At 46.3% G+C, this 18257-nt stretch overlaps 1 protein-coding gene across 1 annotated transcript; it reads left to right on the top strand.

Moving 5' to 3' along the window:
- The first annotated feature begins 3204 nt into the window (after positions 1-3204).
- On the top strand, positions 3205-6972 carry LOC123395919 (probable leucine-rich repeat receptor-like protein kinase At1g35710). Its single transcript, XM_045090948.1, has 5 exons — positions 3205-3479; positions 3738-4030; positions 4928-4936; positions 5609-6261; positions 6832-6972. The coding sequence occupies exons 1-5, from the start codon at positions 3205-3207 to the stop codon at positions 6970-6972; spliced, it is 1371 nt and encodes a 456-aa protein (XP_044946883.1).
- Positions 6973-18257: the final 11285 nt, after the last annotated feature.

Below are 18257 nucleotides of genomic sequence, written 5' to 3'. Positions count from 1 at the left end.
GCAAACCCTCAGTCAATCTCACAATGGTGGCGCAACCACTCCCAGAACTCCAGAGAAATAGCTGATGCTGCTACCTATTTTGCTTGGCACATCTGGAACGAGAGGAACAGACGGATTTTCAACACTAAATCTATCGCGGCGGATGGTGTGACCTCTCTGATCAAAGCCGACCTTGATGTTGTAAGACTAGCGTTGTAGAACCTTACTATGTAAAGGCAGCGTCCACTGGATGACTGCTCACTCTTTTGTATATCCCTAATCTTTAATGAAAAGACAGAGCACCTGTCGTTTAATTCAAAAAAAAATCTGGGTGACCAATCTACTCCTGTGTGAAGTTTTGTGAAAAAATACCAGTAACCGTATCTGTGGCGAAGAAAATACATTCCAACATGTGATCCATCCAAACGGTTATTTTTTATACATATGATTTTTTTTGCCTTCTTTCACTAAGAATATGCTCCCAAATTTCTTTTTTTCTCGAGAAAATGTGTACATGATTTGGCATATGAGAATTTCGTTTCTACACCAAAAAAAAGCATAGGTGGCGGTGACGGGAGCTAGTACACGAGGGTTCATGACGTTTACACATTATGAAAACTACTGCAATACTTTAAATTGAAGGAGTAAATGAATTTGACCAATCAAATTAAAGGAGTATAAAAACTATTGTAATGCACTTTATAGCTTCAAGCAGTTTAGCTTTAACCGTGTTAATGGTCTCACATTCTTGGTTTATAGAGAATCAAAATTGATTTACCAATGAGTCGCGAAATGCTATGGTTCTTCCATATGATTTCTGAATTTATTCAGAAGTAATTCGTCGAGATCTTAGCGAGGTTCCGATAAACCTTTTTTAGCAACTTTGGATGATATTGAGACAACTTTAATGCTAAAAAAGACAACTTCTTATTAGTGTGCGTAGTATGATCGTCTATCAATGAAAATTCTTTTAAAGTTATTTACCATGACTATAAGGTAAACTAACTCCATCCTTTAGCAACCACATGACAGATGTTATCAGCTATTTTCAAACTAAAATGGTTAAATTATGTGTTGGATGTGCATGCTCGACTCGTTATGCATTGAATGTGCATTAATTCATGTATGAAAAAATTCAAAAAGCTAAACCGTGGATCGGAATTATGATATGTTTTCATCGTTGGGTTTCTCGTGAAGAACTCTTCAAAACGAGATCCCATATGAATATGTTTTGAGGATTTTTTTAAAAGCAACTTCGATGCTAGATGGGACAACCAACTTTGATGTTAGATGAATGACATCGTGTGTATACACATGAGTTGCTTGTTGAATGCACTGGAGTTGCGCAAAAACACATTAAATTTTACTAACTTTTTAGTGATACTCGAGTGCAATTATGACAACTATTTACAAATAGGAGGCAACTGAGTATCAATGGTAGGCAACTGAACATCAACCGTAGCCAATTAATCATCAGTAATAGGCAACTAATCATGAACCATAGCCAATTGATCATCAGTAATAGGCAACTGAGCATCAAAGTTGAACAATTTTACAGTATTTATAGGCAACTGAACATGAACCATAGGCAATTCGTCATCATTAATAGGCAACTAGGCATCAATATTTGGCAATTTCATACTCCCTCCATCACAGTATATTGGACGTATCTTACAGGGCTCTGGGACCTAGATGTTTTTTTATTGGTAGAAAAACCCGAGCCAATGAGCTGTAAAAGCGCCTAATTAACCGCAAAACTGACGCACTAGTAACCCCCGTCCACTAAACGAGCGACTTCCTCGCATGCATTGGTGGAGACGGTTTCCAAAACACCCCAATTAATAGGTTAATTAATACATGCGCCTTATTTTTTTCTAATTGTGGAAAATTGTCGTTTTGAAGATACGCCCAATATACCGTGATGGAGGGAGTAGTATTTATAGACAATTAAGCATCAACCGCATGCAATTAATTGTACGTAGCACTAAATGCGCCTTATATTTTATTTGATTTTTTCTTTTTTACAAAACCAACTAAATAAGGAGTCCAACTAGGCCAAAAATATGTTGCTTTTCTATAACACTAAAATTGCCTTAATATCATCTAAAGTTCTCAATTTTTTTGTCAAAGCCCAATCACATGTGATCTATTTTTAAAGAGCTCGTTATAAGAAGCCTGCCGTGAAAACAGATCTCAATTCCAACCCTTAGTTCAAAAGTTATGACATTTTAATTTTTACAAAGTTAAATAAATGCACGTGCTTTTTTTGTTGTTGCCGTAGGACACATGGTGGCTCGTTTTAAAAATACGCCAGCTACCGCCGTCCATCAAATTAAAAGAATATAAAAAGCAACTGTAATACACTTTACATTACGCGAGGGTTCATATTTTTTATTTGTCATCTTCCTGCAACGGGGCCTTCAAAACCCAGAAGCTTTCCAACGACGTGGGTCCCGTATGTCATCTCCATCTCACCTTCTCTCTTCTTCCCCTTCTCCTACGCCGCTGCATGCCCCTGTCGCCCTTGACGCGCCGCCGCATCTGCGAGCTTCTTCGCCACCGCAGCCGAGTAAGCAAAACTGAGCAGCCTAGCTAGGTCGCTGGCGTTCGCCTTGCCCAACCTCTGGTTCGGCCCAGAAGATGGGCGGCGCTCCGACTACAAAGGCACACAGTTGCCCACGGGAAGAGGCGGCGCGGAACGGACGGCGGGTCGGCGGCTTCGGCCAGCAGTGCGTGAGTTACTGTTCTTCTTCATCCCCTGTTCCCCACCTTCCTCTGAAATTTCCCCACTGTAATTGGTTGTTAACAGGGAGGTGCCACGACCGCGAGCAGGTGGCAGTGGGAGCACGCGGCTTCCTCCAATTCAGTCTAGTCGCATTCTCTTAATAGTGCGATTCAATGGATAATTTAATTACAGGTTGCGGTCAATCAACATTGGCCCAATAAATCTCTGTCGATCAGGACTCGGCAGTGCTGGTCTTCATTCAGTTCTTTCTTTAACTCGGCAGTGGAGCAGAAAGTTGGAAGGTCTTGCACGCGGTCCACAACCTGGCCGAGCATGGTCTACACGGCAAGCCTCCCAATCACTTTCTCTTCAACAATCAACGGCATCAGCGGACTATATATCCATGTATATGTAGTATATAATAATTATCCATGTATATGTAGTATATAATAATGTGTGTGCTCTGGAGCTTCACTTAAGAACTAGTCCTGCAGGTCAACATGAGCCTTCTCCTTGCCTTGGAGCTGCTGCTCTTCCTGCTCGCCTTGCCATGCCTTTCTTCCGCCTCAAATTCTACTCATTCTTCACTGGATCGGCAAGCGGAGGCACTTCTCCAGTGGAAATCTAACCTATTCTATTATCCTATTGATCTCCTGGACTCATGGACAAAGGGAAGCAGCCCCTGTAACTGGACCGGCGTTGACTGCAGCAAAGCTGTGCCACGTGACCGTGACCATGGTGATGCTGCCTTAGCTGTGTCCAACATTTCGCTTGGGTACTGTTACCTTCAAGTCAGGTTGGACAGTCTACACTTTGCAGACTTGCCCCATCTTGTCCATTTGGACCTCAGTTTCAACTATCTCCCGGGCCTTAGGAAATGCGACGAGTTTACGATACTTAGATCTTTCCAACAATCAAATAAATGGTTCCTTCCCTTCCGCCATTTTGAAATTAGCCTCTCTAACAACGCTGAAGCTTGGATCCAATCAACTTGATGGCCTATTACCATCACAAATTGGATCTCTTATTAATCTCTCACATCCGGATCTTTCCAACATCGAATCATAGGTTCCATTGGAAGCATAGGAAATCTAGCAAGTTTGGAGTTCCTGTATCTTTCGAACAATCGGATCACGGGTTCCATTGGTAGCATAGGAAATCTAACAAGTTTAGAGTCCATTGATCTTTCGAACAATCAGTTTAATGGCCTATTACCGCCAGAGTTAGGTTCTCCTGTTCATCTCGTATATCTGGATCTAAGAAGTAATCAAATTTTAGGAAACATTCCACCTCAGATAGGACATTGTCGCTCCTTATCGGCATTACTTTAAAAAAAAAAAGGAGGATGACCCCCGGGCCTCTGCATCTGCGAGATGCATGCGGTCATTTTATTGATTACTCTCGAGGACCTTACAAAGTATTACAACAATATGTCTGAATCCGCCAACTTTGCAACAGCTGTCACTACTCCTATCTATATGATGAAGGGGTGCTAGCTGGGCCACATACCCAAACCAGTTACCTAATCCTAACATCAAAAACCGGGAGCCCCAACAGAGCCGGTCGAGCCATCTGCCATATACCGGGTGTAGGGCACAAAACCGATCTGACGCACTCGTGTGCTGTCGCCGCCATCTTCCACTGGTCCGTCTTCAGAGCAGATATTGAGGCTTCTACCTTGTGTAGCCACTCTGCCATCGACGTCACCATGACGCCAGACAGCTACCTCCTCCTGCGCGAGTCCATCTCCATGCGTCGGTCGCCGAGTCCCCACAACGCCATGCCGCCGATATCCGCCGCCATCAATGTGTGAGATGAAGCACCGCTCCACCATTCCTCCAGCCATCACTTGCTTCAAAACGATGCCCCCAGGAGGGAAGGCGATAAAACGCCATAATCGTCCGATCCAGGAAGACCCAGATGTAGGGTTTCCCCCGGAGCATCCCGAGCCTGATGACGCAAAACAGCAATGTCGTTGCTCCACCAGACGAGCGTCGCTGACGTCACAGCCTCCAAGATGAAGCTGACCAAAATGCGCCGACATCTAACCGCCGCCACTTGAGCTGCCCCCGAGCAACGCCTTCAAGAAGGAAAACGCCACCGCGGTGTCGTCGTCACTTGGAACAAGGGGATCTGAGGTTTTCACCTGAGCTCCTGGGAGGGGTGGAAGGAAGGGGATCCTCTCCGAAGCCTCCAACAAGGGGAACAACAGCCAAAGGGGCTGCCTTCGGAGTTGCCGCCGCACCGGCCAAGGGACTCCCCCGAAACCCTTCCAACCACCGGATCTGCAAGGCCAGCACCCAAGACCAACAAGAAGCCATCAAGGGGCGGATCCGCTGCAGATCGGAGTAAATCGGGGTCGAGGACAAGCAACACCATGGCCACCAGCATCCAGCAAGGACCGCCGCCGCAGACGCCGCCACCCCCCGCGCCGTCCGGGTAAAAGAGGGAGCCGCCAACCACGCACAGGGGCCACCACCGCCTGCACACGCCGGAGCACCGTCGCTAGCCCAGCGGCCACCACGGCCTGCCGAGGGCCGCCGCCGAGCGCCCCGCTCCCCGCCACCGCTCGCCGAGGCCTGGCCTCTCGCGCCCGACCACGATCGCCACAGGACATCGTCGTCAACCGCCTAGATCCGCCGCCCGCGGAGGAAGGGGAGCCTGGAGAGGGAGTCCCCCCGCCGCCGCCGTCTACCACACGGGTTTCACCTGGCGGCGGCGAGGAGGGGAGGAAGAAAGGGGGGCGGCGGCGAGGAGGGGAGGAAGAAAGGGGGGCGGCGGCGAGGAGGGGAGGAAGAAAGGGGGGCGGCGGCGCCTACGGTTGGAAGCCCCCGAGTCGCCCAGGGCGGGGGCGACGCGAGGGATTTGTTTTTCCCTGGGCCTCCCCGTCAATACTCTTATGAGACAACTTATTGACAGGACAGATACCACAAGAACTTGGTTATCTTGCTAACCTATACGAGCTTGATTTGAATAAAAACAATTTAAGTGGTGCCATCCCGGTGACTTTTTCTGTTCTTTACCAACTGTTTAGGCTGAATTTATCATATAAGAGTTTGGCTGGCAGAGGTCCATCAATCACTGCAACCTTGATCTCACTTGACCATAATATTGATTTATGTGGTGATTCATATGTCTTAAGTCCATGTAAAACACCGAAGCTCGACCTGGAACACCAAAGCAGAAAACATCCACGTATGGCACTTCTTGCTTTTTTTGCACCCTTTTCCTTGGCTTGCCTCTCAATAGCAACCATAACGGTTGTTTGTCGGAGAAAAAAGTGTGTAAAAAGTATGGGCCAAAGAAAATCTGGTGATATACTTTCTATATGGAATTTTGATGGGAAGATCGCATTTGAAGACATAGTTGGTGCAACAGAAAATTTCGATGAGAAATATTGCATTGGCGTCGGAGGATACGGATCTGTCTTCAGAGTTCAGCTTGAAGGCGGGATTAAGTTTGCTGTCAAGCTCCTCCACTCAATGGAAGAATATAACGACGATGGCACCTTCCACGCTGAGATTGAAGTGTTAACAAAAATCAGACATCGATGTATCGTAAGTTGTGTGGCTTCTGCTCCCACTCTCAGTGCAAATTCCTCGTGTATGATCTTATTGAGAGGGGAAGTTTATTGTCCATTTAGTAGAACGAGATAATATTCACTGATAGTTTGAGGTTACAATGTGCATGCCTTATATACACACACGTGAGGAGTGGGCGTTACTCCTCCTAGAAGCTAGGCATGACTAACCAACGGTTGTTACAGATAAGTGTTACATGCAGTTCAACACCCCCCCTCAGCCGGAACTCCATGACCGTGGATGTTGAGGCTGGACCGAAACTCGTGGAACACCAGCGACGGTAGACCCTTGGTGAAGACATCCGCGAACTGAGATGTGGATGGCACGTGAAGGACGCGGACATCTCCCATGGCGACACGATCACGGACAAAGTGTAGGTCTATCTCGATATGTTTGGTACGTTGATGTTGTACCGGGTTGGAGGAGAGGTATGATGCGCTGATGTTGTCACAATAGACCACAGTGGCACGTGTCGGGGGGTGACGAAGCTCGGTGAGGAGTTGGCGTAACCAGCAAGATTCAGCAACACAGTTGGCTACACCTCAGTATTCGGCTTCGGCGCTGGAACGGGAGACGGTTGCTTGTCGTTTGGAGGACCAGGAGACGAGGTTGGATCCAAGGAAAACACAGAACCCGAAGGTGGATTTCCGTGTGTCCGGGCAACCAGCCCAGTCGGCGACAGTGTAGGCGACAAGATCCAAGGAAGAGGATCGTAGAGCTGCAAACCGAAGTGTGAAGTGCCTTGGAGGTAGCGCAGGATATGCTTGATGAGCTGCATATGTGTGTCGCGTGGTTCGTGCATGAACAAGCAGACTTGTTGCACGACATAGGAGATGTCGGGACGTGTTAGGGTGAGGTACTGAAGAGCCCCCGCGAGACTCCGATAGTATGTGGGATTGGAGAGAACACGACCGTGGGAAAGGGACAACTTGGAGCTGGTGTCAACCGGAGTAGAGACCGGTTTGCAATTTAACATGTCAGCACGCTCAAGGACTTCAAGTGTGTATTGTTGTTGGCTGAGAAAGAGACCAGACGCGGTGGGTGTCACGTTGATGCCTAGGAAATGGTGGAGAGGACCCATGTCGGTCATGGCAAACTCAGACTTGAGAGAGGAGATGATGGTGGTAAGGGTGGTGGTAGTGTTGGCGGTGAGTATTATGTCATCGACATAAATGAGCAGGTAGGCAATGGAGGCGCCGCGGTGTAGTATGAAGAGGGACGTGTCACTCTTGGAGGCGTGGAAGCCGATGAAGAGTAAAAAAGCTTGGAACCGTAGAAACCAGGTGCAAGGAGCTTGTTTGAGGCCATATAGGGATTTGTGGAGGCGGCAAACATGATCTGGAGAGGTTGGGTCGACAAAGCCGGCTGGTTGAGAGCAGAATACGGTTTCATTGAGCTCACCGTGAAGAAAAGCGTTCTTGACGTCAAGTTGATGGATTGGCCAAGAGTGGGAGGTGGCAAGACCGAGGACGACCCGAATGGTTGCTGGTTTGACAACGGGGCTCAAGGTTTCGTCGTAGTCGACGCCTTCACGTTGGGTGAAACCGCGAAGCACCCATCTGGCCTTGTAGCGAGCCAGGGAGCCATCCATGTTAAACTTGTGCCGAAAAATCCACTTGCCGGTAACCACATTCACACCTGCAGGCTTAGGCACCAAAGACCATCTAGAGTTATTCATTAGAGCATTGTATTCATCTTGCATAGCCTGGCGCCAATGGGGATCTTTGAGGGTGGATTTGTAGGTTGGAGGAATGGGTGAGATCGCAGTGGTGGTAGTGTCGGCCAAAAAGAGGCGACGGGGCATGGAGAAGCCAGTTTTGGAACGGGTGGCCATGGGGTGGGAATTTTTGGTTGGTGCAACTCGGTGCGCACGTCGCGAGAGCGGGCGAGGTGGTGTGCATGGCGGTGGGGATCCCGAGGAGGATGTGGTGTGGGTCAGCGGCAGAAGTGATTGATTGGCGAGGCGCGCGGAGTGAGGAAGATGCGGGCGTAGGAGAATTAGCAGCCGCGGTCAGTGCGGGAGGAGAGCTATGATTGGTGGCGCCCGAATCTGTAGGTGGGGTGGTGGGGCGGGAGCTGCCGGCTGGTGCGTGATCCGAGGCTGTCGGACGCGTGGGAGCTGGTGAGGGCGCGTGGGCGTGGCGACACGGTTGGCGCGACGTGCATGGGGAGGTGACCGAGGGAGGTGGATCTGACGGAGGCGACGGATTGGCGGGCGAGGTCGTTGGATCTGGTGCTGTAACGGAAAGGGGGGTAGGTGGGATACGCCCGCTGGGATTTTCTGCGGACCAAGGATCTGGTGGAGGGGTGTACGGGAAACAGGATTTGTCAAAGACGACGTGGCCAGAAACGATAACGCGACGAGTGGCTAAGTCGAAACAGCGATACCCCTTATGTTCGAGGGGGTAGCCGAGGAAGACGCAACGAGCGGCACGGGGAGAAAGTTTATGTGGTATTGTTGCGGTGGTGTGTGGAAAGCAAAGGCAACCAAATACACGGAGGTGGTCTTAAGAGGGGTGTACACCGTGAAGAAGGAAGTATGGCGTGTGGTCCGCAATGGCACGGGAGGGTCGTCGGTTTAGGAGATAGGTGGCTGTATGGAGAGCTTCAACCCAGAATTGTGGTGTGAGGTTGGCCTGAAAGAGGAGGGGACGGACGATGTCGTTTGTTGTGCGTATGAGACGCTCGGCTTTGCCGTTCTGAGGAGAGGTGTGTGGGCAGGAAAAGCGGTAGGCGATGCCGTTGGATGAGAAGAACGCGCGGAGAGTATGGTTGATGAACTCGTCGCCGTTATCGCATTGCATGGCTTTGATGACGACGTTATATTGTGTATGGACAAAGGATAAGAAATGTTGTAGGGTAGGGGATGTGTCGGATTTGTTACGCAGCGGGAATGACCAGGAGTAGTGAGTAAAGTCGTCCAATACAACAAGATAATATTGATATCCAGAGAAGCTTACAATAGGGGATGTCCACAGATCACAATGAATGAGATCAAACGGGGCACAAGTTTTACTAAACGAAGAAGAAAAAGGTAAACGAGGTTGCCTTCCTAGTTGACAGGCGGTACATGAAGGTGTAGGAGGCTTATTGCAATCGGGAAGAAACTCTTTTGCAAAAGTGGAGAGGGACTGTGCGCCAGGGTAATCCAGGCGCCTATGCCAGATTGCGGAGGCACTAGTGGGGACGGGGCCTTTAGCCCCGGCCCGTAAGGGGCTTTAGTCTCGGTTTACCAACCGGGACTAAAGGGGCGGGACTAAAGGCCTAACCTTTAGTCCCGGCCCTGTTACAAGCCGGGACTAATGGTGCTCCACGTGGGCGCCTCGTAGTGCCCCAGGGGCAGGACCTTTAGTCCCGGTTCGTTACACGGGCCGGGACTAAAGAGTTTCAGATTTTGCTTATTTTTGGGTTTATTTTTGAATGAAATTATTTTTGGGTTTTAGGGTTTTAGGGTTTAGGTGTTCGGGAGATTAACTTATCTTACAAGTGAGCATATATATACAATTATATGGAGATCTGAATTATCGGGACTAGAGCCCGTCTATTCGATTACATGGACGAACATCAGTAATGGCCCCTAGCTACACTAAATCGTCCTTTGTCATCTATAGCTTCCGTCTTCGGAAAGGTCGCAAGCTCCTCTGCAACAGCAATCGCGCGTTGCTCTGGTAGGACCTTCGTCGTCATGGCCGTGTACTATATAAGAAGAGGAGATGAATATGAATATCAATCATGATAACAAAGAATGACGGGTAAAAATAGAGGTGTGAATGTTCATTGCTTACGTCGAATCTGTGATCCTTGTGCTCAGAGGTAAACGTGCGAATGGTCTCGCAAACATAGTATCCGCATAGATGCGTTCCCCGTGGCTGCTGGTCGCACTTTACGAGAATAGAATATATATAATCAAAATAATAATCTAGCATCATAAATGTATTGAAAATAGAAGTATATCATACTACTACTTACCTGAGCCGCTCTGAAGGTCAGCTTCTCAGGAAAGTTACCGGGAGTCACGCACTTGAACCGCTTCCAAACCCTGACCGACAAGGATAATGATTTGCTAAGTTTTTCATTAATTGATATATCAGAAAATCATCGAAAGAGACCGACAGAGCGCAAGAATGATTGAAATTACCCTTGGAGCATGTCCTGCAGGCTTTGGAACTGTTCCAAGGGTCTCGATAATGGGTCGAAGGCATCAACTCTTCCCTTATCAATTTGAATGTCCAACAGAATCCAATGGAAGCTGCACATGTATATATATATGTGTGTGTGTGTCAGTAACTTATCAATTACACTTATAAGTGAATGGACACAACAAAGTAAAGACCCTCACCTGAAGTTGTATGGAAACAGTATGTGGTCACATAAATTTTGATCTGTTAGAAACCTTAGAAGGTTTTCCTCCGTCTCCTTGGGTTTATCAGTTAGCATCACTATATGTATTTTATCTGGGTCAATAAACCCAATATTTAGGATGTTCTTACTTTTACAATCCAGAATCTTCTTTCTGCATAATAGAGTACAAGTTATATATAGACAATGAATTGAAATAACTAAACAAGTTATATGTAGACAACAAATTGAAAAACTTACACACAATAGCAACTCATAAGCGATTTGTCGAGGGCGTCGCCATTGTACATCTGGAAGAGTTCATCAAAGTCGATATGGATTTGTTCGGGGCGGCCGTAGTACTCCCGTGGAACACTCACCACAATCATCGTTCTCCCATTCTTTGATTCACTTAAGTACCATTGATGCAAGTAACGCATATTTGTTGGGAGATCATCTTTGCTGACCAAAGGCTCTCCCATGACAAACTGTGGCTTAGGGGCTACCACAGCCTTGGGTATCCTGTCGTCTTGGGAAGCCAGCAAATCTTCAACCGAGACACCACATTCAGCCGCCCACTCCTTTGCTATTTCAAAAGCTTGCCCCTGCACCGGAGGGGGAACATTCTCGGTTAACACCTTGAGGGGTGGGATCGACTGTTTGGCCTGTTGTCCAAGCTGAGGAACGTCTGATTTTTTCTTGCTTGTAGTTGAACTTGATTAGCTCCCATTTGCACTTGCACGTGATCTGCTCTTTTTCACTTCCTTCTGCAATGTGCGTGTAAAGTCATCAGGCTTATGGTGTAAGTCATACTGTGATGGAAGGGTCGTGAAGTATTCTGCAAATGCTATTTGCTTCTCGGTGTATTCCAGGCGGGGCTCGGGTTCCTTCTTTTTCATCTGCGCATCATGATGTTCCTTTGCTATCGTGGCGTTTTCCTCGGGAGTACGGTCATAAGGTCTGATAGGAAGATTAGCATGACGTACCTTTGGGAGGGGCGACCGTTTGCGCTTTGGGGGGCTCCGTCGCTTAGGAATCATCGGCGGAGCGTTCTTGGTGGCACGCTCCCGCTTAGTATCTGGAGCGGGCGGCGGCGGAGACGGACGACCCAAGTCCGGCGACGGTGATCGAGATGGACTCGTGTTGTGCTGGCCGACGTCATGTGGAGGGCTTGGAGGTGATCTGCTCTTTTTCACTTCCTTCTGCAATGTGCATGTATAGTCATCAGGCTTATTGTGTAAGTCATACTGTGATGGAAGGGTCGTGAAGTATTTTGCAAATGCTATTTGCTTCTTGGTGTATTCCGGGCGGGGCTCGGGTTCCTTCTTTTTCATCTGCGCATCATGATGTTCCTTTGCTATCCTGGCGTTTTCCTCGGGGGTACGATCATAAGGTCTGATAGGAAGATTAGCATGATGTACCTTTGGGAGGGGCGACCGTTTGCGCTTTGGGGGGCTCCGTCGCTTAGGAATCGTCGACGGAGCGTTCTTGGTGGCACGCTCCCTCTTCGTATCCGGAGCGGGCGACGGCGGAGACGGACGACCCATGTCCGGCGGCGGTGATCGAGATGGACTCGTGTTGTGCTGGCCGACGTCATGTGGAGGGCTTGGAGGTAATGGAGGTGTAGGTGACCTACGATGACTCGGAGGCGGTGTTGTCCTTGGGGCCGAGCCTCGAAGCTTGATGTAGTTCTTGTCCCATAGGATGACTCCACCCAGTACTTCTCCGAGTGTCCTCTCATCTTCGGGTCCAGCTATGTCGAGCTCCATATCATGAAACCCCGTCAGGATTTCATCCACCCCGACTTTAGCAAAGCCAGCTGGAATCTCACGGGCATGCCAGCGTGCATCAGGGCCAGAAGGTAAAGCTTGTCCGAAGGCCACCTTCATGGATATGTTCTTGAATTTCTGATGGAGTTCACATTATGTTGACTCCTTGATTCCATCCATGGGGTAGCCGGGACTGCCCTCTATCATTCTTCGTGCATCGTAGGGCGGGGCCTCAGATTCAGCCACGCTGCTTTTCCGCTTAGATGGGGCGCCGGTAATATCAAGTGCAGGGTCTTCCTGGCGCGCTACTCCTCTAAGCTCATCAATCTGCTTCTGTTGCTCGTTAATCCTGGCAAGCAACTGGTTGAACTTGTCATTCTCCTCATCCTGCTGCTGCTTCTTTGCTCTCTCTCGGCTTCTGTAAGTGTCTTGGTCTCTGGCAAACCCAAGCCACCACGGGTAAGAAGGACCGAAGCCTCGCGTTCGTCCTCCATGTTCGTCATTGCCGAGGACCAGTGTGAGCAAATCGTTCTCTCTATCTGCAGTGAATTTTCTTTTTCCCTCCTTAATTTCTTTCATTATCCTTTTCCAATTCTCCCTGGGTATCCTAAGACCGTCAGTGCAGATGAGGTCCCCTGTTTTTCGTCGTACGAACCACCATGCGCAAGGAACCAATTTCTTGCTCTCAATTCCCACTCATCATGGAGTGGTTCAGGTACGATGCCTTTATCTAGCAGATCTTGCTCTTTCTTATCCCACTTTGGGATGGCAGTCTCATAGCCCCCTGGCCCCAGCTTGTGGTGATATTTCTTCTTGTCGGCATTTATCTTGTTTTTTTCTGATAATGCGTGGGCATCTTCTGACTCCTTGTACTCTTGAAATGCCTTCCAGTGATTCGCCTGCTTGGCTAGATACCCCTCGAATACTGGCACTTTCTTTGTCTTCAGATAGTTTTTCCATAGCTTCTTCTTCCGGCTACGGAATAGTTCGGCCATCTTCTTTAGAGTCCATTGCTTGACTTTGGCCCTCAGTTTGTCTGCGGCGTCTTCATTCTCACATTCTCGCAGGTTGAAATGTGACATGACATTATTCCAAAGATTATCTTTGTACCTTTCGGCGACATAGTCACTATCAGCTGCCCCTTTGCGCTTGTTCCACTCCCGAACGCTGATCGGGACGTGATCCCTAACGAGAACTCCGCATTGCTTCTTGAATGTGTCAGCAACATTCTTAGGAAGCTTGGGTTCGCCCGTAGGCAATATCACCTCAAAGGTGTAATGTGTCCGTGCATCCAACTTTCTAGTCGGGCCTCGTTTCGTAGCTTTGCTCGATGTGGAGGCCTAAGAGGGAGAAACATTCGTCAAATGAATGTATATGTATACAATATAGAGCTATCTCCAATATTTTTCACATATTACAAGTGATTGTCGAACTTCATATGTATACCTCGCCGGACTTTATAATTTCTTCACCGGCTTCTCCACCGGCTTCTCCATCAGTGGAGCTATCACCTTCTCCGTCATTGGATCTATCACCTTCTCCGTCATTGGACCTATCTCCTGCCCCATCGGCTTCATCTTCGTGTCGGTCGACCTCCATTCCATATCCGGAGGGGTTTAGATATGATGACAGAGATACAGCTGGTTCAACGTCGGGGCCGTCTTTGATTATATCTTTGAGAAGTTCTTCCTCTTCGAGGTTCCTGATATGTGGATCCATAGTTCTGCAAAAAACGGACACTTAATTAACTAATAAACTACCAAACTATATAAGAGGGGTTGGAAACTTTGAAGTGTTGTTTTATATAGGAGGACCTTTAGTCCCGGGTCTTGGCTAGAACCTAAACTCTAAAATACCAGCCGTGCGGAGCCCAGTCCAGGACACTTAAGCATATACAATAGCAAAATTAAACTAGTTCCATTGATTTTCTTGCTAAAAATAAACTATTAACACTTAAGCATATACAATAGCAAAATTAAACTATTAACACTTAAGCATATACAATAGCAAAATTAAACTATTAACACTTAAGCATATACAATAGCAAAATTAAGCAATAATCTAAGAAACACTATTAACACTTAAGCATATACACTATACAATAGCAAAACTAAATGACCATGAAAAATATTTCTTCTTCTTGTAACCCTAAACTAATTTTTATTCTTCTTCTATTTCTCCTCTTCTTCTACTTCTTCTTCTACTTCTACTTCTCCTCTTATTCTACTACTTCTCCTCTTCTCTTCTTCTACTTCTCCTCTCCTCATCTTCTAATTTTTTCTCTTCTTCTACTTCTCCTCTTCTTCTATTTTTCCTCTTCTTCTCCTCTCCTCCTCTTCGTATTCTCCTTTTTCTTCTTTTCTTCTCCTCCTCTCCTTATTTTCCTTTTTCCTAATTCTACATATTACTAAACATAATAATCTAGCACAAACCTAATACCAATAGGAATTAAATGACAAAAAAAATCTTTTTCTTCTTTTCTTCCCTTTTTCTTCCTTTCTTCTCCTTTTTCTTCCTTTCTTCTCCTTTTTCTTCTTTTCTTCTCCTTTTTCTTCCTTTCTTATCCTTTTTCTTCTTTTCTTCTCCGTTTTATTCTACTGGCCGAAGTGTTGGGGAGGAGGGGGCGGGAGGCTTACCGGCCGGAGGTGTTGACGGCGCGCGGCGAGGAGGAGGGCGGCGCGCGGCGAGGAGGGCGGCGCGCGGCGAGGATGATGGCGGCGGCGAGCAGGACGACGGCGACGGCGAGGAGGACGGCAGGCGGCGGCGAGCAGGACGGCGGGCAGCCTGACGGCATCGTCGAGTTCGTCGTTGTGCCGTACCGGGCAGGAGAACGAGAGGAAGAAGAAGAGAAATGGACGATTTGGGTTGGAAATTTTCTAACTTCCGCTTATACAGGTGGATCTTTAGTCCCGGTGCATGGCTCGAACCGGGACTAAAGACAGCATTTAGTCCCGGGTGGAGCCACGACCCGGGACTAAAGGCCCTTTTTCGGCAGACCAGAAGGCGGGAAGCAGGGGCCTTTAGTCCCGGTTCTTGCCATGCCCCGGGACTAAAGGCCCTTTTTCGGCAGACCAGAAGGTGGGAAGCAGGGGCTTTAGTCCCGGGGCGTGGCAAGAACCGGGACTAAAGGTTAGGCTATTAGTCTCGGTTTTAGACAAAAGCCGGGACTAAAGTGTTGCCTATATAAACCCTCACCCGTGCCCACCATATCCCCTATTTTTTGGTTGTTGAAGTGTGACCATGCCATGCTCTTGCCACTCTAGTTCATGCACATGACGTGTTCGATAAAATGCCCGAGCCACTCTACTTAAGCTTTCTCCTCTCCAAGCTCGACCTCCAACCTCCATTTTCCTTAATATTTGTCTAGGTTTGGCCGTGCACCAACTGCACAAGTGTTTTAAAAGGTTAGCTACTTCATCCTTTCATTTGTCACTGCTAGTGTAGCTCATTTCAAATGCTCAAATTAACTTCTTAGAGTCTGCACATGCGTAGGGTGTCGTCCCGTGCCCGTCCTCACCATTGTCGATTGCCCCGTGCCGATCTCGTCGCGAGCACCACCGTGGTGAGCCACTTGTTCTTATCTTCTTTTTAAAAGATAAAAATCTTACTTGTATGATTTAGATACATACTTGTATAAATTACTCACTTTCATTATTTTTTGTTATTATATAGTGCGATGGTTTTGGTATCCGCCTCCGTCGGCCTTCGTCATGTCTATGATTCGGATGTGGTACATATTATCTTTTATAACTATTTGTTTTATTTAATGTTTATGACAATTATGACGACCAACGTGACATATATTTTTTTAATCTAGGAGGTATGTGAACAGAAAATTCCAACCCACATAAAAATTCTTGTCAAGAAGTTAAATTTGGGTGAAAAAGAAAACAAATACTTGAAGAAAAAATTGAATATAATTGAGGATAAAAATATGGAACTGGAATTGCATGTCGCCGATGTCATCGATGTTCGCAAGATGAAGATCGATGCGATGCTGTTGAAGATGGATGCAATGTGCTTGAAGATCGATGAAATGCACTTGAAGATTAGGAATATTAGAAAATATGCCATTGATAAAGAGGCTGGGTATCATTATGCTGTTGGGTCAATTGTTACCTTAGTTGCGATTTTGATCGCGTTTGTTGTTGCATTTAAATGTTTTACATAGTTGTATGTTGTTTTATGAGAGAACTTTATGTATTTATTTTTTGCAATAATAACATTTGATCACTACTGTTCTTTGGCTTTAATGTGATGATGAACTTGTATTAATTTGGTCATATGTTCTGCAATGGTTTTTTGATATATTTAATTTCATAATAGAGGTGAATCGCCAATGATAATATTTAATTTCATAATATGGTTTTTTGAACTTATTTGAACTCCATACTTTTTGTGTGTTCAAAATGGACCATTCAAAGGCACATCACAAAATTTCAACAATTTCTGACTTCATTTGGTATATTTGATGCATTTACTTATTTTTTTTTGAGCTAGTTGACCCTGAAATTGAAAAGCACTACAAATGAACTCTGAAAATGTTGAAAGTTGGTATGCTATCATCATTTCACCCACATAGCATGTGTTAAAAAGTTGAGAGGGCTACGACAAAAACTGGATGCACTTCGTGTACAAAACGGACAATCTCTCTCGAAGTATGAGGGTTTCGAACGAGAACTCATCTCTTACAAAGGGATTTCATTTTTTGAACTTATTCGAACTCCATACTTTTTGTGTGTTCAAAATGCAACATTCAAAGGCACATCACAAAATTTCAACAATTTCTGACTTCATTTGGTATATTTCGTGCATTTACTTTTTTTTGAGCTAGTTGTGTTGGAATTATGCCCTAGAGGCAATAACAAATATAGTTATTATTATAATTCCTGTATCAAGATAATCGTTTGTTATCCATGCTATAATTGTATTGAATGAAGACTCATTTACATGTGTGGATACATAGACAAAACACCGTCCCTAGCAATCATACAATGGTTTTGCTAAAAACGGCGTTCCTGAAATTGAAAAGCACTACCAATGAACTCTGAAAATGTTGAACGTTGGCATGCTATCATCATTTCACCCACATAGCATGTGTTAAAAAGTTGAGAGGGCTACGACAAAAACTGGATGCACTTCGTGTACAAAACGGACAATCTCTCTCGAAGTATCAGGGTTTCGAACGAGAACTCATCTCTTACATGGATACTATGAAAATGAAAAGTGTTTCAAATTTAGTACATTCCATACATGCATTATATAAAAGGTTTAATACATTATTACATTATTGCACCAATATTCCTATCTATTATTTCTGTTTTCTTCTGGGTCGTAGCCATGGAGAATCTTCATCATTCAGTAGGATGCTTGGGTCAGTTTTCACTTTGAAGGGCGGAATTTCATGAAACTTATTATAATCTTCTGACATGTTTGTCTTGTCATCTACTCCCACGATGTTTCTTTTCCCTGAAAGAACTATGTGGCGTTTTGGCTCATCGGACGATATCTTCTTTTGCTGATTTCTTTTTCTCGTTTTTGTAGACATGTCCTTCACATAGAAAACCTGAGCGACATCATTGGCTAGGACAAATGGTTCGTCCATGTATGCAAGATTGTTGAGATCCAGTGTTGTCATGCCGTACTTTTGGTCTACAACTACCCCGCCTCCTGTCAGCTTCACCCATTTGCACCGAAACAAAGGGATCTTAAAAGTAGGTCCATAGTCAAGTTCTCATATCTCTTCTATGTACCCGTAATATGTTTCCAAACAGTGCCCATTCTCGTCTGTTGCATCAAAGCGGACACCACTATTTTGGTTGGTGCTCTTTTTATCTTGGGCAACCGTGTAAAATGTATTCCCAT

The sequence above is a fragment of the Hordeum vulgare genome, chromosome 1H (genome assembly GCF_904849725.1).
Source record: "Hordeum vulgare subsp. vulgare chromosome 1H, MorexV3_pseudomolecules_assembly, whole genome shotgun sequence".
NCBI lineage: Eukaryota > Viridiplantae > Streptophyta > Magnoliopsida > Poales > Poaceae > Hordeum > Hordeum vulgare.
This window is presented reverse-complemented; position numbering and strand designations above follow the sequence as displayed.